This window comes from Acomys russatus, chromosome 5 (genome assembly GCF_903995435.1).
Source record: "Acomys russatus chromosome 5, mAcoRus1.1, whole genome shotgun sequence".
NCBI classification, from domain to species: domain Eukaryota; kingdom Metazoa; phylum Chordata; class Mammalia; order Rodentia; family Muridae; genus Acomys; species Acomys russatus.
The window spans coordinates 27720788-27745920 of record NC_067141.1 but is presented as its reverse complement, the minus strand read 5'-3'; the positions used below and the strand labels follow the sequence as shown (position 1 = coordinate 27745920).

General features: G+C 52.1%; 2 protein-coding genes across 2 annotated transcripts; both read left to right on the top strand.

Annotated features, from left to right (window-relative positions):
* Nucleotides 1-595: 595 nt before the first annotated feature.
* Tsga10ip (testis specific 10 interacting protein) lies at nucleotides 596-13905 on the top strand. The gene is given in 9 exon segments (XM_051145900.1): nucleotides 596-757; nucleotides 2616-2755; nucleotides 2827-3545; nucleotides 3692-3833; nucleotides 6779-6949; nucleotides 12680-12779; nucleotides 12994-13116; nucleotides 13711-13746; nucleotides 13748-13905. Coding segments are annotated over 9 exon segments (1647 nt in total). The 5' UTR covers nucleotides 596-628; the 3' UTR covers nucleotides 13835-13905.
* A 1230-nt stretch (nucleotides 13906-15135) lies between these two features.
* Sart1 (spliceosome associated factor 1, recruiter of U4/U6.U5 tri-snRNP) lies at nucleotides 15136-24257 on the top strand. Its single transcript, XM_051145898.1, has 20 exons — nucleotides 15136-15515; nucleotides 17616-17673; nucleotides 18026-18081; nucleotides 18947-19073; nucleotides 19180-19285; nucleotides 19454-19531; nucleotides 19621-19720; nucleotides 19805-19947; nucleotides 20266-20472; nucleotides 20842-20966; nucleotides 21048-21181; nucleotides 21264-21406; nucleotides 21774-21947; nucleotides 22065-22175; nucleotides 22367-22454; nucleotides 22800-22890; nucleotides 22994-23129; nucleotides 23681-23770; nucleotides 23869-23990; nucleotides 24078-24257. The coding sequence occupies exons 1-20, from the start codon at nucleotides 15203-15205 to the stop codon at nucleotides 24094-24096; spliced, it is 2421 nt and encodes an 806-aa protein (XP_051001855.1). The 5' UTR covers nucleotides 15136-15202; the 3' UTR covers nucleotides 24097-24257.
* Nucleotides 24258-25133: the final 876 nt, after the last annotated feature.

Here is a 25133-nt window from a genome sequence, read left to right as displayed (position 1 = left end):
GCTTGTAGGCCAGCTAGGGCTACACGTGAGACACAGTCTAAAGTGAGCAAAGCAAAACAAAATCCACAAAACAATCAAAACGAAACCAGACAAACAGTACACACACACACAGGCACACACAGAACATGAGTAAAATTGACATGCTGTCATTGCCAGTTCTGACCGGCTTGCTGCCTCTCTGAGGAGCACGGTATCCAGAGGCCAGGTCCTGCCAGGGGTCCGGGAGCAGAGTAACTGTATAAGATCTCATGAGGCTCAGCCAGGCTGAGGGCCACGGCCTGCCTCAGGCACCAACTGAGCATCTTCCAAGGACCTTGAGGGCCCTTTGAGAGGACAAGTTCTGATGTCCCTTTCACAACAGATGGGCAAACAGGGGCCTTGAGAAGTAGGGAGCTTACACCAGGTCAGGTAGCAGGGGCAGAGAGAGGCAGGAGAGAGGGGGCAGTCCTGGGTCCGGCTGAATGCCATCCCTGAAAGGAAGTCATCAGCATCACACACCCTGGCTGATCCCTACCTAGTACTTTTTGCTAGAGTCATTCAGACTGGTCACAGCCTGGTTGTCATGGAGATGGCAGAGAGGCCAGTTCCGGAGCTGGCAGGTGGGGGAGGAAGAGGGCAAGGTACCAATATGCTAAACACTACTCAACTGTTGGCCAAGGGCTTTTCAGAGAGACCGAGGCAGAGCACAGAGTCCTTGGTTCCGAGGACAGCCACGGGGCTGTTGAAACTTCTATCAAGCATCTCTGCAGAGGAGCAGGTGAGAGAGGGAGGCCCTGCGGGGGAGCTTCCAACTGCCTGTCATCATCTTAGGACAAAAGAGGGAGGACTGGCCTATGCTCTTGAGGAAATATTACACTGGAGCTCAGGTCCTGGTAACAGGAAGGCCTGGGACAGGGACCTTCAAGGACACATGGAACAGTTTGGCAACACTGCAGGGGGGAAAGGGGTTTGGAGAAATAAAAACCCTTCCTTCCTCCCTTCCTTCCTTCCTTCCTTCCTTCCTTCCTTCCTTCCTTCCTCCATTTCTGTTGCACTAAGTCCAGAGCCCTGCATGACATCCAGAGAATGTGAACATTTATTGTTGGTGATTTGGTTTTTGTTTTGTTTTTCAAGACAGGGTTTCTCTGTGTAGTCTTAGCTGTCCTGGACTTGCTTTGTAGACCAGGCTGGCCTCAAATTCACAGTGATCCACCTGCCTCTGCCTCCCAAGCGCTAGGATTAAAGGTGTGTGCCACCACCCTGGCTTTGGTTTGGTTTTTTTCAGGGGCAGGTAGTAGTGATGGTGAAGGGTTGGTTCATTTGACAGGTTTCTACCAAATTATCTGGGCTGTCCTAGAACTTACAGTCCTCCTGAGGACAGTTTCCTGAGTGGCTGGAGCTACAGATAAGTGTCATCAGACCCAGACGTGTCCCTAAGTGTAAAGAAGTCCGCACCTGCACCTGCACCTGCACCAGGCTGCATACTGGTGCAGCCTATCATCCTAACAGTGGGGAGGCGGAAGCAGGAGAGGCAGTAGCTCAGAGCCTTTGATCTAGGGCTTGGGAGGCAGAGGCAGGCAGATCTCTGAGTTCAAGGCCAGCCTGGTCTACAGAGGAATTCCAGGACAGCCAAGGCTACACAGAGAAACCCTGCCTTGAAAAACCAAACAACAACAAAAAAAAGAAGAGCTATCTTTAGTGAGTTTGAGGCCATCCTCAGCAACATGAGACCCTATCTTAACAAAACAACAAAAACTGACTAATAACAACAATAATATACGTAATTGGTAGAGAACAGCATGGTAATCCCACATACAAAATGACCATTGTCATGTGTATGTTGGAAACTTTGAACACTTCCCTCACAGCAGAATTCAGTGGTGACAAATCTGGGATCTGGAAACAGTGACATGTGTGAGTCCCAGTCTCCCCCACTCACCAGTCATGTGACCTCTGCTCTTAAAAGGGCAGGGACCTTCCTGCATGTTGTGTGATAGCAAGTCTCTACTTCCTTGGGGGTTTATTTGGGAAGGTCAAATATGCAAGTTCCTAAAGGTCTGGGTGCCTAAATGTCTGCAGCTCTTTTTCTTTCTTTCCTTTTTTTTTTTTTTAAGACAGGGTTTCTCTGTGTAGCCTTGGCTGTCCTGGATTTGCTTTGTAGACCACGGCTGGCCTCGAACTCACAGTGATATGCCTGCCTCTGTCTTCTGGGTGCTGGGAATAAAGGCATGTGCCATCATGCCCGGCATATGTCTGCAGCTCTTTATTCGTGTGTGCATGTGTGTACGTGTGCGTGCGTGCGTGCGTGCGTGCGTGCGTGAGAGAGAGAGAGAGAGAGAGAGAGAGAGAGAGAGAGAGAGATTGTATGTGGTGTGCATGTGGAAGTCAGAGAACAACAGGGAGGAGTTGGTGCTCTCCTTCTGCCGTGTGGGCACCAGGGATTGAGCTCTCAGACTGTCAGGCTTAGTGGAAACTGCCTCCCCAACCCAGGTCCTCCAGCCCTTGCTGTCTTAACAGAAGAGGTAGTCAGGGAGGCAGCCACAGTCTGGACAGAATGTAGAGAGGAAGGCCCTGGGGAGGTGTAGAGTGGTACAGGAGGCTAGTCAGAGCTGCCTTCTTCCCCTGTCCCTGCCCAGAGGAGCCTTGGGAGTGGTGACAGCCTCCAGAATCATAGCTGCCAGCTGCAAAGGTCTCAGAGCGCAGGGCAGACAGCAAAGAAAGAACGCAAGCCCCGGAGGCGGAACAGGAAAGGACACTGCTCAGCTGAGGCAGAGGAGTAAGTGGCTGGGGGCTGATGAGGTCACAGGGGACTAGGGGGACCCTCACTCTGACCCCCTCCTTCTTCAGTCTCTTCACAGCACCTTCTCGGAAGCCTTCCTTCCCTTTCCAGTGGGCCTGGGAGAGCTTCATCGTAGATGGGCAGGCTCTGTTCCAGCCAAGTTCCTCCGTGGCCCCAGGCCACCGCCGATCCCTGCTCTTGCCCCCAGCAGCTGTCCAGCTCAGGTCCAGGCGCAAGTCAATGGCCAACCTCTCTGAAGACCCTGGCGCTGGCCAGAAGATGGAAATACAAAACCCGGGGAGGATAAATCAGCCGGGGAGATATGGCACCACTGGCCCCACTCCGGGCAAAGCAGAAAGCCTAGGGCTGGAGCCATCCAGTCAGGGTAGTGTCTGGCCACCAGGCAAAGGGTCAGGGTCAGAGTCTGAGGATGTCTCAGAAGTAGAAGGCCGGGACGCTGAGGAGGCAGAGAGAGTTCTGAGCTCTGGGGAACTGCCCCAGATCCTGGGGCAAGGCTTGATCTTGGAGGAGGAGTTGATTTCAGAGATGATGGAGGAGGAGGAACAAAGCGCCCCCCACAAGAGAAAGGGCAGCTCTGGTAAAAAGGGGAGGAATTCTAGCGAGATGGCCTCAGAAAAAGGGGAGCTGAAGGGCCACAGCCAGGGAAGCAGCCCCAGCTCCAACAGCCTCCGAAAGGCGCAGAAGGGGGTGTTGAGGGCCAAGGAGCTGCAGGGGCCCTGGGACCTGGAGCGACTGCACAGGCAGTTACAGGAGGAGCTGGACTGTGGTGAGTTCAGCCTTAGAGCCTGCACGCTAGGGAGGCCTTTGCCAGGGGCTGGTGTTGGGGTGGGCCAGGGCTTGTCTAGAGGTTGGGTGGGGTTGCAGAGTGATCCAGGAGAGAGTGTGACCCTGACTTGGTTTTCTTATGGACAGGTCCCCAAGAGCAGTCCTGGAAAGCGTTGCGGGCCGCTGTCCAAGCCCGGAACAGGAAGGCCCCTACCTTGGGAGGTGATGAAAGTTTTTTGTCTGCCGGCTTCTCTAATCGTACCTTCCACAAGCGACAGGAGGCCAACAGGTGAGGGGGGAAAAGGAAAGAGAGCAAGAACTGAGGATGAGGATGGGACCAGTTTTATAAGTGACAGTCTCTTTCCAGCTCCTTCAATCCTTTACCCATTCACTAGGCTTTCTGGTCTATCCCTCGATGACTGTCATCTGTCTCCTTGCCCAACTCTATGAAACATGCCACTTTCATTCCCTTTCCTTTTTCTTTCTTTTCCTTCCTTTTCTCCTCCTCTTCTTCTTTATTTTGGGGGCGGCAAGGTGGTTCAAGACAGAGTTTCTCTGTGTAGCCCTGGCTGTCCGAGACTCACTTTGTAGACCACGCTGGCCTCAGAGATCTGCCTGCCTCTGCCTCTTTAGTGCAGATATTAAACGTGTGTGTGCCATCACACCCGGCTTGGTGTGTGTGTGTGTGTGTGTGTGTGTGTGTGTGTGTGTGTGTGTGTGTATGTGTGTTGACCACAGTGTAATCTCTCCAACCCTAAGATTTATTTATTGGGCTGGAGAGATGGCGCAGTGATTAAGAGCATTGACTGCTCTTCCAGAGGTCCTGAGTTCAATTCCCAGCATCCACATGGTGGCTCACAACCATCTATAATGTGATCTGGTGCCCTCTTCTGGCCTGCAGGGGTACAAGCAGGCAGAGCACTGTATACATAATAAATAAATAAATCTTTTTTAAAAGATGTATTTTATTTCATGTGAATATTTTGTCTGCATGTATGTATTTGGACCACATGCATGTCTGGTGTCCTAGGAGGCCAGAAGGGGGCATCTGTTCCCCTGAACTGGATTTACAGATGGCTGTGAGACCCCATGTCAGTGCTGGGAATTGAACCTGGGTCCTCTAGAAGAGCAGCAAGTGCTCTAAAGCACCACACCAGCCCCTCCATACTGTTTAGTATCTCCACTATGTACAAGGGCTCCCATTTCCCCATACCCTTATGGACAGTGGCCCTCTTTCGTCTTTCGTCAGTTGCTTTGTTTAGGACAAGTCTTGCTACTTAGCCACAACTACGATGTCTGGGACTAGCTATGTACCCCAACTGGCACTGAATTTGCTGTAATCCTCGGGCTTCAGCCTCTTATATTCTAGAATTACAGATATAATTCTGGTCTGGCCTCTGACCATTTTCTTTTTTAAAATTTATTTTGTGAGTGGTCATGTACATATAGTGGCAGGAGTTGGTTTCCTCCTACCACTTTGAGGCAGGGTCTCTCTTGGTTCTGCCAGTGTGCTGTGTATTATAGGCTCCCTGGCCTGCGAGCCAAGTCTCCTGTCTCTGCCCCACCTGGTCATAGGAGGGCTGGGATATAGATGTGCGTGCCCACAGCTGGCTTTTTATGTGGGTCCTAAGGCTCCTCTTCCTGTCACCACTTTCAAATTGGGTTTTCTTACTGGGTATTGAGTTCAGCTATTACCTTTTATTAGTGTTTTGTTTGTTTGCAAGTGTTTTTCTTTCTTGGGTTGTCTCTCTGTTCTCTGGGTTGTTTCCTGTGCAATGTAGAGACTTTTAATTTCCTAGGCACGTACCAAAAATATGCAAAAGTGTCACTGTCCAGACCAACATCTCGGAGCATTCTCCTTTCGTTCTGAGTACTTTTGTTCTTGCTGTTTTGAGACAGGGTCTCGCTATGTGGCCTCAGCTGTCTGGGAACTATGTAGACCATCTGGTCTTGAATTCACAGAGATCCACCAGCCTCTGCCTCCCAAGTGCGGGGACTAAAGGCATATCACCATGCTGAGCTCAGGTTTTATGTATAGATGCCTCGCCCATTTGAGTTGTCATTTGCATACTGTATGTGAATAACGCTCTAAGGTAATACTTTCAATATAGACAGCCAGTTTTCCAACACATGTTTAAGGACATTGTCCTTTCTGCCAGGTTTCTTCTTTGCACCTCTGTGAAAAATTAATGTGCCATTTCTGAGCTTTACATTCTGGCCTGTTGGGCCACCTGTCTGCATTTTTATCTCAGTATCATGTTTTGATTACTGTAGTTTAATGGTTTCTTATGAAATCAGGGCATACGATATTTCCAGTTCTTCTTTCTGTTAAGATAGATTTAAAGCCCAGTATGGTGATGCAGCGTGCAGGCCCAGCACTCTGTAGGTGAGGGCACGAGTCAGAAGTTTAAGGTCATTCTCAGCTACATGGAAAGTTCAAGGCCAGCCAGGGATACAGAAGAAGTTAAATGAATTAAGTATGTACCTAGAGACGAGAATTCCTAGAAAGCGGATGGGGTGGCCCAGGGAAAGTCTTTCTGGGAGGAATGACATCCCGGCAAACACATGGTTGATGAGAAGAGACTGGCTGTGACACCCAGGGGTGAGCACTCCAGGCAGGCTGGTCTAGTCGCTGTTCAGCTACCCACTTTTTGCCCGCCTGACCTTTCACATATTAATCCCTTCAACGTTTCTTTCCCACACATTTATCCATCCAACTGTACCTCAAGCTGCTAGGCACTAACCTAGCTGCTGTCAAGTAAAGGGGCTAGAGCTATGGCCCTTTCTCAAAGGCAGCTGCTAGGCAAGGTAACGTGAGCAATGCAAAGGGTCCCAGGCTGTACACTGAACTTCTCAGGGCTCAGGAGGCTTAGGCTGAGCTCTAGTGTTCAGGAGGCTTGGGCCAAATAGTAAGAATTAGATCTCAGCCAGGTGGTGGATCTCTGAGTTGGAGGTCTACAGAGTGAATTCCAGGACAGCCAGGGATACACCAGGAGACCTTGTTCCCCCCCCCCCCCCCCAAAAGCCAAACCAACCAACCAAACCAAATAAGAAGTGGATCTCGCTGCTAAACAGTAAATACGGAAAGGCCTTAAGCCTGTTCCCCGAGACCTGGGATCTGAGATATATTCTTCCTCCCACAGTCCCGCCCCTCAGGAGTGCATGCTCCTCTATGCTACCATGGCCTTCCTTGAAGCTCTTGATCCCCCATGGACATCGCCCCTTTCTCACCAGAAACCTGATGCAGTCCTTGGAAAGGCAGCAGCTGAAGGAGAAGCAGCAAGCTGAGGTTCGCAGGGCTCGCGAGCGGCAGGTGCAGCAGCAGGTGGCTCGCTGTCTGGCCGCCTACTCGCCCAAAGGGAGGAGAGGGGCCTTGGCGGCTCAGCACAAACTAGAAGAGCTGAGGTAGGAGGCCAGGCTGTGGTGGGCCTGGACGGGGCAAGGCAGGGAGGCTGTGCTGGGGGTCAGGCTGCAGAAGGGGCCAGCAGGCAGGCCACTTAGCCCCATTTTACAAATGAAGATGCTGAGGCCACTGGAGAAGGGCTAGGTGAAGACCATTCAGTTCTCTTCAGACATTAGGTCCTCCAGCTCAAAGCATCCTGCACAATCATGCTTTCAAATGTCAACTTTTGGTTTCTTGGTGTCAGATGTGCTTATTATAAAAATCGAGATAACTGGACATGGTGGTAAACAACTTTAATCCCAGCACTCTGGAGGCAGGGGAAGGTAGATTGTTGTGAGTTTGAAGCCACTGTGGTCTACATAGTGAGTTATAGGCCAGCCAAGGAGACCTGTCCAAAAAACAATGTTGAGGGGCTGGAGAGATGGCTCAGTGATTAAGAGCACCTGCTGCTTTTACAAAGGACCTGGGTTCAGTTCCCAGCACCCACATAGTGACTCACACCATTTGTAACTCTAGTCCCAAGGAATCCAACACTCTCTTCTGGTCTCTGCAAACACTAGGTACATATGTGGTATACTAACATACATGCCAACTAAACACTCATACATATAAAATAAAAGTAAACATATATTTAAGATGTTGGAGATTTTAGAAATAGCTGATGTGTACAGTAAATAGTCCTAGGGGAGCTGGTGTCATGGCACAGGCCTTTAATCCCAGCACTTGGGAGACAGAGGCAGGGGGATCTCTGTCAGCTCAACTCTTGGAGACAATTAGTATGCATGGTCAGCAGGAAGAATATGTTCCACCATCTTTCCATATTTTTACTATCCCTCCCCCCTTTCTTTGAGATGGGGTCTCTTTATGTACCCCTTGCTGGCCTGGAAGGCCAGGCTACCACAGAAATCCTTCCAAGGCAGCACTATGTCCAGTTCTCTTTTGAGGTATGGAGTCATCTTGAAAACCCAGGCTGTCTTGGAACTCACTATATAGCCCAAACTGGCCTCAAATTTATAGTGATAATCCTATGCCCACGTGCTGGTACAGGTCTGTACCACTATACCCAATTTTGACTATATCTCTAGGAAGCATATTCATGAACCAAACAGCTTTTTCTTTTTCTTTTCTTTTTAAAAAAGATTTATTATATATACAGTGTTCTGCCTGCACAGGCCAGAAGAGGGCACCAGATCTCATTATAGATGTTATGAGTCACCATGTGGTTGCTGGAAATTGAACTCAGGACCTTTGGAACAGCAGTCAGTGCTCTTAACCTGTGAGCCATCTCTCCAGCCCCAAGCAGCCTTTTCTAATGGGCCATGAATTAGGTAGTACCAGTACCCACCTAGACCTACAGAGGAAGAACTGAGGCCCAGAGAGCTTGAATGAGGCGCCAGCATCTGAAGTAAGCCGGGCAGCTGTTGGGTGTCCCTGCAATGCTGTCTTAGTGCTTGATCTTCAGTGAAAGGACACGTGAGAGTCCCTGCGATGGCTAACCTCATGACATAGATAACAGACTAAGTATGGTCATTTAAGCCATTGACTTGAGGCTGGGCGTTGGTGCCGCATACCTTTTTAGGGAGGCAGAGGCAGGAAGATCTCTGTGAGTTCAAGGCCAGCATGGTCTACAGAGTAAGTTCTAGGACAACCAGGGCTACACAGAGAAACTCTGTCTCAAAAAACCAAATCAAGGGCCGGAGAGATGGTTCAGTGGTTAAGAGCACCACCTGCTCTTTCAGAGGTCCTGAGTTCAATTCCCAGCAATCACATGGTAGCTCACAGCCATCTATAATGAGATCTGTTTTTTTGTTTGTTTGTTTGTTTTTTCGAGACAGGGTTTCTCTGTGTAGCCTTGGCCATCCTGGACTCACTTTGTAGACCAGGCTGGCCTTGAACTCACAGCGATCCACCTGCTTCTGCCTCCCGAGTGCTGGGATTAAAGGCATGCGCCACCACGCCCGGCTCCTATAATGAGATCTGATGCCCTCTTCTGGCATGCAGGTATAAAGCAGCCATATAAATAAATAAATAAATAAATAAATCTTAAAAAAACAAACAAACAAACAAACAAAAAAAAAACAAATCAATAAAAAAAAGTTAAAGCTGGGCATGGTGGCACACACCTTTAATCCCAGCACTCGGGAGGCAGAGGCAGGCGGATCGCTGTGAGTTCGAGGCCAGCCTGGTCTACAAAGTGAGTCCAGGATGGCCAAGGCTACACAGAGAAACCCTGTCTCGAAAAACCAAAAAAAAAAAAAAAAAAAAGTTAACTTTACAGAAGTGTCTTTTAGGGATGTGTTGGGGAGGTGCCTCGTTTCTCTTGCAGGGCACTATTTGCTTCCCCGAGACAGGGTTTCTCTGTGTAGCCTTGGTTGTCCAGGAATGGCTTTGTAGACCAGGCTGGCCTCGAACTCACATTGATCCCCCTGCCTCTGCCTCCTGAGTGCTGGGATCACAGGTGTGCATCACCACGCCCAGCCCACTTTTCTTTTTTCTTTTTTTTTTTTTAAGTATGTTTATTTAGTGTGTCTGTAGGTCAGATGACAACCTGCAGGAGCCAGTTCCCTCCTTTCACCTGTAGGTCCTGGAGATTGACCTCCGGTCCGCAGGCAGGGCAGCAACCACCTTTACTCACCGGGCCATCCTGAAGTATGCCCTTTCCTGGCATTTTCTTTTGAGATAGGTATCATTCCGTGGCTCAGGCTGCTCTCAAATTAGTGCCGCTCGGCCTGCCCCAGGCTCCCTAGGGCAGGGATGCAGGGATCATAAACACTTCCAGCATGCCCTGTTATCTCTGGCAAATACAAGGTTCACACTCCAGCTGACAGGTGCATAGGAGGGCCGCTAGCATTTCCTTCCTTCAGGGTGAAGGCGTAGGCAGACCTTCCCAGGCAGTATTCTAGCCCGGCTGGGACGGATGCCAGAAAGCAACTCTTTTTTCCCATAAGAAGGTTCAACTTTGCCAACCACGACTCAGTGCTGCCCAGGAGGAGAGGAAACAGAAGGGACACTGCAGCAGGGAAGTCTGTTGCTCTTGTACTCTGAAATGTCAGGGCTGACAGCTACTGGCACTAGTTCATGGTTGTTTTGGTGTGACTTCAAGACACAGGCTTCCTTCCTAACAGAAATGACAGACGATACCCAGCAAGAAGGCTTGAGGCCTGGAACTTGAGTCCAGCCTGGGCAATATGGCCAGACTGTCTCAAAAGCAAAACAAGCTTGGCATGGTGGTATGTGCCTGTAATCCTAGCATTTAGGAGGCTGAGATAGGATTGTGCATTTGAGACTAGCCTGGACTACAAAGCACAACCCAGTCTCCATTACCTAAATCAGTAGGGGCTTGGGAGACGGCTTAGCCAGCCGAGAACGGGCTGCATGAGGAAATGAGCTGAATCCTTAGCATTCTTTTTTGTTTTGTTTTGTTGTTTTGTTTTTTGAGACAGGTTTCTCTGTGTAGCCTTGGCTGTCCTGGACTCACTCTGTAGACCAGGCTGGCCTTGAACTCACATTGATCCACCTGCCTCTGTCTCCTGAGTGCTGGCATTACAGGTGTGCGCCACCACACCTGGCTCATTTTTTTGTTGTTATTGTTTAATTAAAAAACATCAACAAAGTGAACCCAGGTACAGCTGTGTGCACCCATAATCCTAGCACTTGGGGCCTTGCTGACCAGCCAGTCTAGCCAAATTGGTAAGCTCCATGTTCATGAGAGCCTGTCTAAAAAATAAGATTGCTGGCACAGTAGCACACACACAGTAGAACCTCCCAGCTCTTGGGAAGGAATTCCAGGCTAGCCTCGTCTAGTGAGACCCTGTCTCAAAAAACAAAAAACAAAACAAAACAAAAAAACCCCAAAAGCTATGCAGCAAGGAAAGCACACAGGACATCATGCTAAGCCAGAGTCCTAACACCAGCTCTAGACCTGCCTCCGCACTTGTAACTGCTCAGAGTCTCCTGTGACTGCTGAAGGCTGCTTTTTTTTTTTTTTTTTTTCCGAGACAGGGTTTCTCTGCGTAGCCTTGGCTATCCTGGACTCCCTTTGTAGACCAGGCTGTCCTGGAACTCACAGTGATCCACCTGCCTCTGCCTCCTGAGTGCTGGCACCCAGGCTCCACCACGCCCGCCTCTGGTCCTGTTCTTAATGGAGCTCATGACCCGGGCACAGTTTTCCCAGTGGATGTTATTTGCTTTATTTATTTTCTCCAGTGAGGACGGTTCTGTCCCTGGTACCTGGCCTAGCATGGGGGGAGGGGTGCTATCCCATGGGGGTGTATCCACATACATGCATGCCTGAGAGCCTAGCACAGGACTCAGGTCTTGTCTGCTTAGCCCGTTCACCTTGTGTGTGGGCTCCGTCGCTCCATCCTGGGCATGCCTTCATGTGCTTTAACTGGCATGGCTGTCCTGTGAGGAGGTCAGAAGGCAGTGCTAACACTGGGCTAGCTGAGCAGCCACGTCATCTCAGGCAGGCCAAGCTGGCCTAGAACTATGCAGCAGAGGGTAACTCCTGCTCTTCCTACTTCTGCCTGGCGAGTGCTGGATTACAGGCACGTGCACCACACGGAGGGAAAAGGAGCTCTTGCCATAGCACACATATGGACACATAAAGGACAACTCTGTAGGCTTTGGAGCTCAAACCGAGGTTGCCAGCCTTTTACCTGCTGAGCCATCTGAACATCTTCACACTGATTTTTATTTTATTTTTTTAAAAAATTTATTTTATTTATTACATATGAGTGCTTTATAAACAGAAGAGAGTATCAGATTACATTATAGATGGTTGTGAGCCACCATGTGGTTGCTGGGAATTGAACTCAGGACCTCTGGAAGAGCAGGTGGTGCTCTTAACCACTGAGCCATCTCTCTAGCCCCCACACTGATTTTTATAAACAGGAAAATTTTCTCCAGTATTGCCAAGTTTTGCTTTGCTTTGTTTGCTTGTTTGTTTTGATAAGTCTCACTCTGCAATCCAGACTGGCCTGTAACTTACTCTGTGGCCCAGGCTGGCTTTGAACTCAGGCAATCCTCCTGCCTCAACTTCCCAAGTGTTAGTCAACAGGCCCAGCCTTTGGGAGATGTTCTTTCCTCTGTTGTTGTCTTAGCTGCCTACACAGAGAAGGCAGAGGGCGTCTGAGAGCATGGCCCAAGCCCTCCTCAGAGCTGCAACAGGGGGATGAGCTTTAGATAGGAGAGGCTGTACAGGAGATCAGAAGCCAGGAGCACTGGCTTTCTCCTTTGGCAGTAGCCATAGGGTTGGACAAATCCTGGATGTACAGCCTAAACTTAGGGCAGGTGCTGAATCGTACAATCTAGGATAGGCCCCCCTGATCCTTTTTTTGTTTTTTGTTTTTAGTTTATTTATTATTTATACAGTATTCTGACTGCATGTACACCTGGAGGCCAGAAGAAGGCACCAGATCTCATTATAGATGTTTGTGAGCCTCTATGTGGTTGCTGGGAATTGAACTCAGGACCTTTGGAAGAGCAGTCAGTGCTCTTAACCTCTGAGCCATCTCTCCAGCCCTCCCCCTAACCTTTTTGAGCCACCAGTAAAAGGCGGCAAATAAGCCCCAACCAAATGATGCCACTCAAGAAACACGGGGCTAGAATGGGACGAAATGGTTTTGTAAGAGTCAGAAGAAACTGATGTCAATAAGCTTCAAGGAAGACCAGTGGGCTCTGGCCTAGGGAGTATCCGTGTTCAGCTGCCCAGAAGCCTGTCTTCCTCACAGGAGCAAGGATCGGCAGCGTTTTGTTGAGTACCAGGCAGAGCTGCAAGGCATCCAGCACAGGGTGCAGGCCCGGCCCTTCCTGTTCCAGCAGGCCATGCAGGTGAGGGCTCACATCTGTGCAGGCACACAGCTCCCCAGCCTCACGCCCTGAAAGGAGCTGCCTCGACTAGTGTGCAGTGAAACCAGATTGCAGTGGGGTCCTATCTGAGGGTCCCCCCAGAAGGCCTAAGATGCCCCCTCTTAATAATCGGAGCCCCATGGTGACCCCGGCAGTCTGGGTGAAGGGTGTGTGAAACTTTCTTTTCTCCCATCAGACCAATGCCAGGCTCACGGCAAATCGGCGCTTCTCCCAGGTGCTGTCAGCACTGGGAGTAGATGAGGAGCAGCTGCTGGCTGATGCAGGCAACACAGAGGGCATCCCCCAGAACACAGGTGAGGTAGGACAAGGTACCTGCAGCAGCCTCTGGTCTTTCGGGTGTTCTCCACACCACCCAGGGAGGTGGGCCAGAGTTACTGCTCCCACCTTCCAGTGAGACCAGAGGAGTGGGATCTTACTCGAGGGAACAAATAAGAAGTGAAGCTGGTCTGGGACTCTGAGCAAGGATGTACCAAGCAGCCAGTGCCATTCTGTCACCCTGTGGATACTGTCCCTTACACATTAGATTAATAAATCTGGTACAGACCAGGGATTATAAGAGTCATTTCACAGAAAGCTGGACGCTGTGGCACACGCCTGTGATCCCAGCACTAGGGGAGGCAGAGGCAGTAGGATCTTTGTGAGTCTACAAAGCGAGTCCAGGACAGCCAAGGCTACTCAGAGAAACCCTGTCTCGAAAATATTCACTTCACAGTAAAGAAAAAGACCCCGAAACAACTGAGATTGCAGGGGGGGAGGGTGTCATTTCCCAGGGTCGCACAGCAAGTACAGGAGTTAGATTTGGACCCACAGGGTGAAAGACTACACTGGACATGGAGTTGGGCGCTGTGGGGCCCATTGGCCTCCATCTGTGTCTTTAAGGAGCCACCACCAGTCACTTGGAGTAGAAATGGAACCCTCTTCTCAGAGCCCCCCCAAAGACAGAACCCCCGAGCAGCCAGCCTGGAAGACAACCCTCCCCAAGCCTGGATCCCGAGCACAACCCGAACAAAAATTAAATGCTTTATGACAAGTACAGTGTGAGATTTCTGAGGGGGAATGGTTGTGGGCTGGAGATCAGCAGTGGCAAGTGGGGAGGGCGCTAGACTTAGCTGTTGCCCACATACCCCAGGAAGGCTGGCTGCGCCTCTTCCTCGGCAAACATGCTGTTTATGCTACATAGGAGTGGGGCACCTGGAATCAGCCGAGACTTGTCCTTGATTTCGCCAACATACCCAGGGACCTAGAAATCCTAGTGAGCAGGAGGACCTTGCCTCTGAGGACTCCCCCGCCCAAACACACACGGAGATGGGCTACAGAGGAAACCCCCAGAGGAGCAGTGGCTATCACAGGGATTGTGTGAACCCTTAACGTTAAAGCCCCTCTCCTCAAGAACTAACAAAGCAATCGAGCCAAACAAGCAATCAAACAGAAACCCAGGAAGCGAAAAGGCCCAGAAAGTAAGGCATGGTGTTGTTTTGTGCCTGTAATCCCAGCCTGGGCCTCATAGTTAACGGGCCAGATTGGAAAAACATCGCGCACACACACAGATGTGCCAAATCTGCACTCAAGCCTGGAGTATGTGTGCTTGCCTGAAATCCCAGCAACTCTCTGCACATGGGAGGCTGACAGAGGGACTGTGGTGGGTCTGAGGCCAGCTCAGGGCTCCCTAGCAAACGCTAGGCCAACTAGAACTATATAGAACCTATCTTTAAAGAAAAAATTAAAAAATAGAAAATGGGGGGGGGGGAGGGAATACTCAATCTCAGGGAGTTTGCAGGCACTCACATTCATTGAGCGTTTCTTAACAGTCCAGAGCGCTGGCTTAAAAGGCCCAATCCACCAGTCCAGGGAAGGTGGGATGACTGTAGCGTTTGGGGGCAAGTTGGCAATACTATTTTAAGGGGGTTGCAAAGATGGGCTTTTGGTGTTGGCCTCTCCAGCACGAAGAAAACAAGGTATTTATTTTACTTTCCAACACTGGATGAAGCTCCGGTACCAGGGAGCCTACTAGGACAATCACTGGAGGGGGCGCCGCCCTCGGAGAGGCACAGGGCACACAAGACCATCAGCGTGGAAGGGGAAGGAGGCTGGGAAAGAGCTTCTAGCTCGGGAGATGGTGGCTTTAGTAGGATTCTAAAGTTCTTACAACTCTAGGACTACCGTCTCTCAGGCGCGCGTGCGCAGAGACCCGTACCTGACAGCCGGGAACACGCACCCTCAATGAGTCTCTCCCGTGAGCCTTTGGAGGTTCCCAGGCAGGCCCCGGAAGCAGCCGCTCTTAGTTTCCGGCAACAGGAACGCGACGGTCGCGCGACCCGGAAGTGTTCCCATTTTGCGTCGTCTGGGCTCGGGTGGCGGCCCGGCTCCAGGCGGACGCACTAATCATGGGGTCGTCAAAGAAGCACCGCGGAGAGAAGGAGGCGGCCGGGACGACGGCGGCAGCCGGTACCGGGGGCGCCACCGAGCAGCCGCCGCGGCATCGAGAGCATAAAAAACACAAGCACCGGAGTAGCGGCGGCGGCAGCAGCGGCGGCGAACGACGGAAGCGGAGCCGCGAGCGTGGAGGCGAGCGCGGGAGCGGGAGGCGCGGGGCCGAAGGCGAGGCCCGCGGCGGCGCGCATAGTCGCGAACGAAGCCAAGCGGAGCCCTCGGAGCGGCGCGTGAAGCGGGAGAAACGCGATGAAGGCTACGAGGCCGGTGAGGGCGGGGCCGGGGGCGGGGCCCGGTCTTGCAGTGCGCGGGACGGAGGGTGCAGGGTGACCCCCCCCCCCCAGAGCTTTCCCCTCTGATGTTGAAGACTTCCTCCCGCTGTTTGGGGTTAAACACTGACTCCCTCCGTTGAGCTTCAAGAAGGCAGGGAGGGGTCTTCTGTTTCCCTCTCTTGTCTGGCACTTCACAGTAATGCGTTGGGTGGGGAATGAAGTGGCGCGAGCATGCACAAGACAGCGACAGGAGAACCCTGACACTGGGCTCACGGTAGAGGCATGAAGTAAGATACTCTCGGGTCTGAACACCCAGGAGGAGCCTGTGCTGTAAACTCTTGAGAAATTTGGGCTTTGTGATGAGGATGGTAGGAGCCAAGGATTCCGGTAGGGAAATGCGTTGATGTGCTTGGTATTTTATGGCGATCACTGGGTTGAGGGCTTGTCAAAAGCAGGACTAGAGCTGTAGAGATCAGGAGGGAGGTCAAACCAACCAAGTGAGGGCTAATAGTGAGTATGCGTGTTTCTCCCTGCAGCGAAGTGGGGGAGAAGTGGACAGATTGAATAGGTAATTAGGAGGTGCCTGGGCTGAGGATGGGAGGGGCTAGGGCTAGGAAATGACTCCTTGAGTTTTGGCCTGCGTCACCTGGTGAATGGTGTTGTCGTCTGTTGAAAATGAGGGGGGAGAATGACACTTTGTAATTGATGTGTTTGGGGAAAACCTACAGTTTAAGTGGGCTAGAGTGACCTGGGGCTGGGGTGTATTCAGGAAACCAAAAAAGTGCCTTTTAGAGCGTGTGGAGTGAGAGCTAAGGTCAGGAGGAGAACTTGAGAAATACCGCCACTCCGTCCTGGGCAGAGGGACACAAAGAGTAACCAAATGGAGGCCAGCCTGGTCTACAAAGTGAGTCCAGGACAGCCGAGGATACACAGAGAAACCCTGTCTCGAAAAACCAAAAAAAAAAAAAAAAAAAAAAAAAAAACCAAATAACAAAACAACAACAAAACACAGCAGTTGGGTCATGGTATCTATACAAAGAGATCATCACTGACAGGAGGGAGGGAGGAACAGTGTCACACTCCAAGGGCCATAAGCCAAACCAGAACTTTTAAACAAAGGTTTGTTTTGTGCGTTCGAGTGGTTTACCTTCATGTGTGTATGTGCGCCTCATGCATGCTTAGTACCTGTGGAGGTCAGAAGAGGGCATCGGATCTCCTGGAACCAAGGTGAATGGTTGTGAGCTGTCAGGTAGCTTCTGGGAATCAAACTTGGGATCTCTGTAAGGACAGCAAGCTCTCTTACCCACTGAGACATCATTCCAGGCCCCAGATCAGAACTTGTCTTGAAAATAATCTGCTAGTTGGAAAAGGGAGACTTGGGATTTCAGGGTTCAGGTAGAACGTGGGGTCCAGAGTCTAGGTGGAGGAGGGAGGGAGGGAGGGACCCATTGGCCTTAAAGAAGAGGAGACAGCCTGCCATGGCAACGTGTGGCAGGGAGCTTTGGGAGAAGATGCTCCTGGTGGTGCATGGTTGAGAGAGCCTCATTGATGGCGCCTTCCTCTGTGTGGGGTTGGTTGAAGTTCTCTCCTGTTTGTGGGGTCCGTAGAGTGGGTCCAGGGCGGTTATTTACTTATGCACACTCCTGGCGTGAAACACACACTGGTAGGTGTTCCTTGACTTTGTGGAGTGCTGTGGGCAGAAAGTGCCAGGAGCAAGAACAGTGCTGTGCAGTTCAAGGCAGAGTGTTAATTCTGCTCACTAATTGAGCAGGGCTTCATGGAGCAGGTGGTGCTTGATTTTTGATAGAACTGTCATCAAGAGCAGAAAGGACAGTGGAGGCGGAAGGTGGAGTGTTGTGAATCGGAGTGGCACAGCGAGGGATGAGGAAAGTTGGCCTGCTTGAGTCAGGAAGAAAGGTATTGAAAGAGGCAGTGTCTCGGGGTAGGAGCTGCTGAGGAGTTCAAGGGGGAAAGGCTGCTGTTTTCTGGTGTCATTTACCCAGGCACTGTTGAGGGGCTCTTGTCTTTGACCTGGCAGCTGGAGCCAGCAAGGTTGCTTCATGGGTCCCTTGAGCCATTGTCCTTACTGTTCTAGCTGCCAGCTCCAAAGCCAGCTCTGGAGATGCCTCGTCACTCAGCATCGAGGAGACCAAGTAAGTACGGCTCCCTGCGCTGCTCTTTTTTTACCTCTGAGGCAGGTTGTACCTAGGGCAGCCACCTACAGAAACTCTTTAACCCTCAGTGGGGCCAGTTAGAGCTGGAAGGGCCGGATGAGTCAGTTAGCCAACTACAGGAGGGACAGGGAGGGAGCTAAGCCCCAGAGGAAAGGTGGTCTTCCCCAGTTAGGCATTCCCTCATCTGCAAGCCTGTGTCTTCTTCGTGTCCTAGGCTGCCCTGATCAAGGCCTTTGCTTATTCCCTTAGGACTGTTTTCCTGCCTCTCTGTATATGCACTCGATACCCTATTTCTCAGGTAGACCCTAATACTTCTATCTCTTGTCCTCAGTAAACTCCGGGCAAAGTTGGGGCTGAAACCTTTGGAGGTCAATGCTGTCAAGAAAGGTGAGTGTGAGGCTGAGGATAGAGCTAAGCTGGGGGTATCTGAGTGGGAAGACAGTGGGGCTTAGCACGCAGAGACAACACCATTTGTTACCCTTATGTATGTTTTGTCAGAGGCCAAGACCTGTCCTTTGTATCTTTTTTTAAAAAAGATTTATTTATTTATTATTATGTATACAGTGCTCTGCCAGAAGAGGGTGTCAGATCACATAGATGGTTGTGAGCCACCATGTGGTTGCTAGGAATTGAACTCATGACCTTTGGAAGAGCAGTCAGTGCTCTTAACCTCTGAGCCATCTCTCCAGCCCCTGTCCTTCGTATCTTAGTGAGGATCTGAGATGTGCTTTCTCTGGGTGACCTTGAAACATGAACCCTGGCTTCAGACAGGCTAAGGATGATGTGCACAGTTGCTGGAGGCTCTCTGGGTGGTGTTAGTTCGTGGTTTTGTTTAAAAAAAAAAAAAAAGATACACACCAAAAACCAGAATAAAATCCACATGATTAGCTGGGCATGGTGGCGCACACCTTTAGTCCCAGCACTCGGGAGGCAGAGGCAGGCAGATTGCTGTGAGTTCGAGGCCAGCCTGGTCTACAAAGTGAGTCTGGGACAGCCAAGGCTACACAGAGAAACCCTGCCTCAAAAAAACCACATGATTTGAGACGCTTTGGAAGGCGTAGAGGGACAGGTTCCTGTCACAGCACGTGGAGTGATAGAAGTGGGGTGTAAGGTAGGAATAGGGATGCGAAGGGTTCTTTCCCCTCTCCTGGCCCCTTCTGGCCCCTGAGCTGGAAGGAGCAGGGTGAGTGGCTCCCTCCTCTCCCCACCAGCCATGGGCAAGCATAGCCTCACGTCTGGGCCCCCCTTCCAGAGGCGGGCACCAAGGAGGAGCCCGTGGCAGCCGATGTCATCAACCCCATGGCCTTGCGACAGCGTGAAGAACTACGGGAGAAGCTGGCAGCTGCCAAGGAAAAGCGCTTGTTGAACCAAAAGCTGGGGTGAGGGCTTCCTGGCCGAGCGGGGAGATACTCTCCCTTGCTTCCCTGACACTGGATAGGACGGGAGAGCACAGCTGGGCTTCCTCCTAAGTGTTTTCATCCTCAGGAAAATAAAGACACTGGGGGAGGATGACCCTTGGCTGGATGACACTGCAGCCTGGATCGAGAGGAGCCGGCAGCTTCAGAAAGAGAAGGACCTGGCTGAGAAGCGGGTGAGAGCCCTGCTAGTGTGAGGTGCTTGCTGGGGGTGGCCTGTGTTCCGGGTATCTGGGTTCTCCACAGTTTCATTGCAAATCCTGTCTTTTTTTTCAGCTTTGATAGTCTGGGGTGTGTTTGGTCACTTGTGATGAGATGACTGGTCACCCTTCCTTTTCCCACAGGCCAAGCTGTTAGAGGAGATGGACCAAGAGTTTGGTGTGAGCACGCTGGTGGAGGAGGAGTTTGAGCAGAGGCGACAGGTGAGGCTGTAGCTTCCAGAGACTGCATTGGCAGTGGGCACCGCTGGGTTGGGTGGATTCTGGCCTCTGACTAGGCTCTGTCCCTGTAGGACCTGTACAGTGCCCGGGACTTGCAGGGCCTCACTGTGGAACATGCCATCGATTCCTTTCGAGAAGGGGAGACTGTGGTCCTCACCCTAAAGGACAAAGGTGAGCGGAGCCGCTTACTCCATGTGGGACGGGGACACTGTTGAGCTGGGGCAGGCGGTCACTGGTGTCTCTGCGCTGCCCCAGGAGTACTGCAGGAGGGAGAAGACGTGCTGGTGAATGTGCACATGGTGGACAAAGAGCGGGCGGACAAGAACGTGGAGCTGCGGAAGAAGAAGCCTCACTACCTGCCCTATGCCGAAGATGAGAGTGTGGATGATTTGGCACAGGTTTGCTGTGGGGCAACAGTTGGGGCAGACGGCGTGTGCTAAGAAATCTAGAGTTCTGGGCCGAGTAGTGGTGGCGCACGCCTTTAATCCCAGCACTCAGGAGGCAGAGGCAGGTGGATTGCTGTGAGTTCGAGGCCAGCCTGGTTACAAAGTGAGTCCAGGACAGCCAAGGCTACACAGAGAGACCCTGTCTCAAAAAAAACAAAAACAAAAACAAAAAAAAACCCACAACACCCTCCTGCCCCCCAAAAAAGAAATCTAGAGTTCTGTGGCTTCTCGAGGGTTGGCCTAGGTCCTAGCCACCTTCTTGTCTTACAGCAAAAACCCCGCTCTATCCTGGCCAAATATGACGAAGAACTGGAGGGCGAGCGACCACATTCCTTCCGTTTGGAGCAGGGTGGCATGGCCGACGGCCTGAGAGAGAGAGAGCTAGAAGAGATCCGGGCCAAATTGCGGCTGCAGGCTCAGTCTCTGAGCTCTGTGGGCCCACGGCTTGCCTCTGAGTACCTCAGTCCTGAGGAGATGGTGAGTCTCTTTGCTTTGTGATGGGACAGGTCTGCCTCTCAGCTCACAAGCTGCTATCACGAGCTTGGGAGGGAGCTGAGTGTTGGCACAGCACTTGTTCCTGGGTGAGCAGTGCATGGTAGTCCAAGGAGCACCAGTGTTGATGAATTGGGGACTGTTGAGCCAGATGGACCTATGTTTATGTACCAGCTCTGTTCCCAAAGCAGCTGTGCCTTGGGTGAGTCACTTAACTGAGCAGGGGTACCATGTGCAATGATGATGTGTGTGGCCACCTTCGGAGGCCTGCTGCGCGGGATAGAGGTGGTTACTGTCCAGAACTTTGGGGCCCTATATGCTCGCTCCATCCCACTTCTTCCCGCTTCTCTGAAGGTGACCTTCAAAAAGACCAAACGGAGAGTGAAGAAAATCCGAAAGAAGGAAAAGGAGGTGGTAATGCGGGCTGATGACTTGCTGCCTCTTGGGGACCAGACTCAGGATGGGGACTTTGGATCCAGGTTGGCTTGGACACAGCAGTGGGTATGAGGGCTGGGCCAGCTTAGGGAACACCATTCACTGAAGGTGTGTCATCCTTCCAGGCTTCGGGGCCGTGGTCGGCGCCGAGTCCCTGACCTGGAGGAGGAGGCCCCGGAGGAGGAGGAGAAGGACCCTGCGGTCCAGCCCCCACCATCGGATGACACTCGAGTAGAGAATATGGATATCAGTGATGAAGGTTCGGGGTTGGCCAGCAGGGAGGGGGATGGATCTGTGGGCCAAGGAGCAGTGTGAGCAGGTGTCCTCCATGTCTCCACCAGAGGATGGAGGAGCCACTCCATCAGGGTCCCCAGAGGTGCTGGAGGAAGATGAAGCTGAGCTGGAGCTGCAGAAGCAGCTGGAGAAGGGGCGCCGACTGCGGCAGCTGCAGCAACTCCAACAGCTTCGGGACAGCGGGGAGAAGGTGAGGCTGAGCATGGAAGGTGGTCCGTGGTTTGGGGCCTGTCACTGAGCACGGGAGCTGTGTCCTCACAGCAGGTACCCACATTCCCTCAGAAGGCTCCTGTGTTTAGCATCAGGTTAGGACCAGGCCTCTAGATTTCACTGGTATCTCCATGTGGTACTGATTCCACAGGCAGTAGGCAGCCATTGGTGGTTTGGACAGAGTGAACCTACGGAGGCCAGAGAGGAAATGGAGCCCGGTTGGAAGATCCGTTGTGGGTTGTGGAAATAGCGTGTTTGTTGTCATGAGGGAGGATCTGTGGGTTCTTGAGTCTCTGTGGTATCACCCCAGAAACTTCGGGTCTGCCCACAGCCACTGCCTCCCCCAGGTGGTGGAGATTGTGAAGAAGCTGGGGTCTCGCCAGCGTGGCTGGGAGGAGGAAGAGGACCCTGAGCGGAAGGGAGCCATCGTGTTCAATGCCACTTCGGAATTCTGCCGCACTCTGGGGGAGATCCCCACCTATGGGTTGGCTGGCAACCGAGAGGAGCAGGAAGAGCTCATGGTGGGTCCACTGTTTCCCTGGCCTGCTATCTTTAGGCTGGTGGCTTCTGGTTCTGATGTTCAAAGGTAGCAGGGTAGGGTTGGGGCTGCCCATCCTGACCCTGACTTCTGGTCCTAGGACTTTGAAAGGGATGAAGAGCGCTCGGCCAATGGTGGCTCAGAATCAGATGGGGATGAAAACATTGGCTGGAGTACCGTCAACTTGGATGAGGAGAAGCAGCAACAGGATGTGAGCACTGATGGGGTGTGGGTGTGGGGACCCACGCTAGTTGTCCAGTGCCCCAGAACCTCCATCTATCCAAAGAGGGGACACTGAAACTCAGTTAAAGCTGGTCCCTCAGCCTGGTACCTTGTGAGGCTGGCCACTAGGTAGATGAGGTGGGACAGCCTACTCACACTTCCCTCTTCTCCCATCTCTAGTTCTCTGCGTCCTCCACCACCATCCTGGATGAGGAGCCCATCGTGAACAGAGGGCTGGCTGCCGCCCTTCTGCTGTGTCAGAACAAAGGTGTGGGGCCCGGGTGATGCAGCAGGGAAGGGCTGGGTGGGTGCCTGTGGGTGCTCTCCACTGCTACCTCTTCCTCTCAGGCTCAGTGCTTTGAGTGCTCCAGGGTCCGACTGCCCCTCATTTGTGCCTTCAAGTGGGATGAGCTGAACAGATCCCCTGGTTTCTATCCCAGCTCTGCTGCCTCCCTGGGGAGGTGCTGACCTCTCATGTCTGTTTTTTGTCTGTTAACCAGACCTGGTGTGTTTACCTTCTGAGGCCCAGGCCTGCCCCTCTCTTTAGGCTGTTTCAGGGCTATGTCTGCCTGAGTCACAGGCCTCCTGGATATCACAACTTCTCTGTCCCCAGGGCTGCTGGAGACGACAGTGCAAAAGGTGGCCCGGGTGAAGGCCCCCAATAAGTCACTGCCCTCAGCTGTGTACTGCATTGAGGATAAGATGTGAGTGTGGCAGTGGGGGCATGAAGCAGGGGCAGCTGTGAGCATGCTGTGAAGGTGTAACAGGCAGCAAACAGCTCACCCGGGCCCTTCTGCCTTGGTCTAGGGCCATTGATGACAAGTACAGCCGACGGGAGGAGTACAGGGGCTTCACCCAGGACTTCAAGGAGAAGGACGGTTACAAGCCTGATGTTAAGATTGAATACGTGGATGAGACAGGCAGGAAACTGACTCCCAAGGAGGTGAGCGGGTTCTGTGGAGACAGGGCTAGACCACAAACAACTAGGTCAGGGTGCAGCCAAAGACACCCTCCCTCCTCACAGGGGCCTGACTGCACACCAGTTGGGGCTTTGTGAACCCTGCCTCTACTGCTGACTTTGGTGGGCACAGCAGTGGTTTCTATGGGCTGTTAGGAAGGTTGGAGGCCTGTGCTGCCCACTATAGGCAGAGCCCCATGTCCTGAGGGCATCCATCCTTGGGGGCAGTATCCAGGCTCCTTGATGTCTCCCACCCTGCGATACATGCTGGCTCCACATTTGCTGGGTTCAGCCCCAGCTCCCAGAGGCAGGATTCATCCCAGAGTCCTAGCACACAGGTTGCACAGAACCCATGTATCCATGCCACTGCCCAGGGCTGAATCCTCTTCTGTTTCCACCATTTGCAGAGCCTAATCCTGGGTTGGGTGCGTCAGCACTCCCAGTCACTGGTGACGTTCACTCCTAGTGAACACATGGCTCCGGTTTGGCCTGGCCTGGCCTTACTGATGCTCCTGGCTCATGTTGTGTATCCCTAGGCATTCCGGCAGCTGTCCCACCGCTTCCACGGGAAGGGTTCGGGCAAGATGAAGACTGAGCGGCGGATGAAGAAGCTGGATGAGGAGGCGGTAGGTCTGGAGGGAGGGGCCATGGGGGGCTCTGCATTTTCAGTGCTGTGGGATATGCTGGGCCTGCTCCCCTGTGCTGACCTACCCTGGCCCCATAGCTCCTGAAAAAGATGAGCTCCAGTGACACTCCCCTGGGCACTGTGGCACTGCTCCAGGAAAAGCAGAAGGCCCAGAAGACACCGTACATCGTGCTCAGTGGCAGTGGCAAGAGCATGAATGCGTGAGTAGGAGGCCTGGCTGGGGCTGGGGAGGAGCACGCACTTCTCCTCGGCATCTCACACCCCTCTTTGCCCTCTTCTCGCTGCAGGAACACCATCACCAAATGAAGCTGCCTTCCTCCCTGTCCCTCGCAGATGTAATGTTAAATAAAGTTCCCTCCTTATTTTTTCCTCCTTGGTTGTGCTACAGTCTGAGGTTAGACCTAGAAAGCAAGGCAGCCTGGGCCTCAGGTCAGCTCTATGATCTGGCGAGTCACTGAGGCCCCTAGCCCAGCCGTCTGAGCGGTCAGAATGCCTGTTTGGTATCTGAGGTATCAGTGTGTTCTTTCATTCACACTCACTGGTTATACAGGAGCAAGATGGGGCTGATCCTTGAGCCTGTGTAATTTAAAGTTTGGTCTCTAAGACTGGCCGTTAAATGAACAGGGATGAGAGGGCACCAGCCCAGGCCCTCAAAGGGACACTCCTCTACTGGGGCTTACTCCATTGTAACAAGCCCCCCTCCACCCTCTGGTATGGGCCCTGTCCTGAAGTGGTCAAATTGGCTTTTTTTTTTTTTTCTTTTGGAGACAGGGTTTCTCTGTGTAGCCCTGGCTGTCCTCAACTCCCGTTGTAGACCATTCTGACCTCGAACTCACAGTGATCCACCTACCTCTGCCTCCTGAGTGCTGGGATTAAAGGTGTTCAGCACCATCACACAGATCAAGTTGGCTGCTGGTTCTTTTTTTTTTTTTTTTTTTACATAAGTTAATTTTATTTCATGTGCATTGGTGGGAGGGTGTCAGATCCCTTTGGAACTGGAATTACAGACAGTTGTGAGCTGCCATGTGGGTGCTAGGAACTGAACCCGGGTCCTTTGGAAGAACAGACAGTGCTCTTAACCACTGAGCCATCGCTCCAGCCCTCAGATTGGCTTCTTGATCCCAAATGGTTAATATTTTTAGAGACTTGGTCACACAGGTGTTCCTAGGGCTGGACAAGCCACTAACTACCCTGTGATTTCCCTGGTTACACAGTTTTCAGGGTACCCAGGACTGTATGCTGTCCTGACAGGGTGGAGATACCTCCTCCTGGGTCATCCCAGGATTGGGATGGGGGTTACCTTGTGCACTTTTGCACAAGGGCTGAGTCCAGTGCTCTGGGAG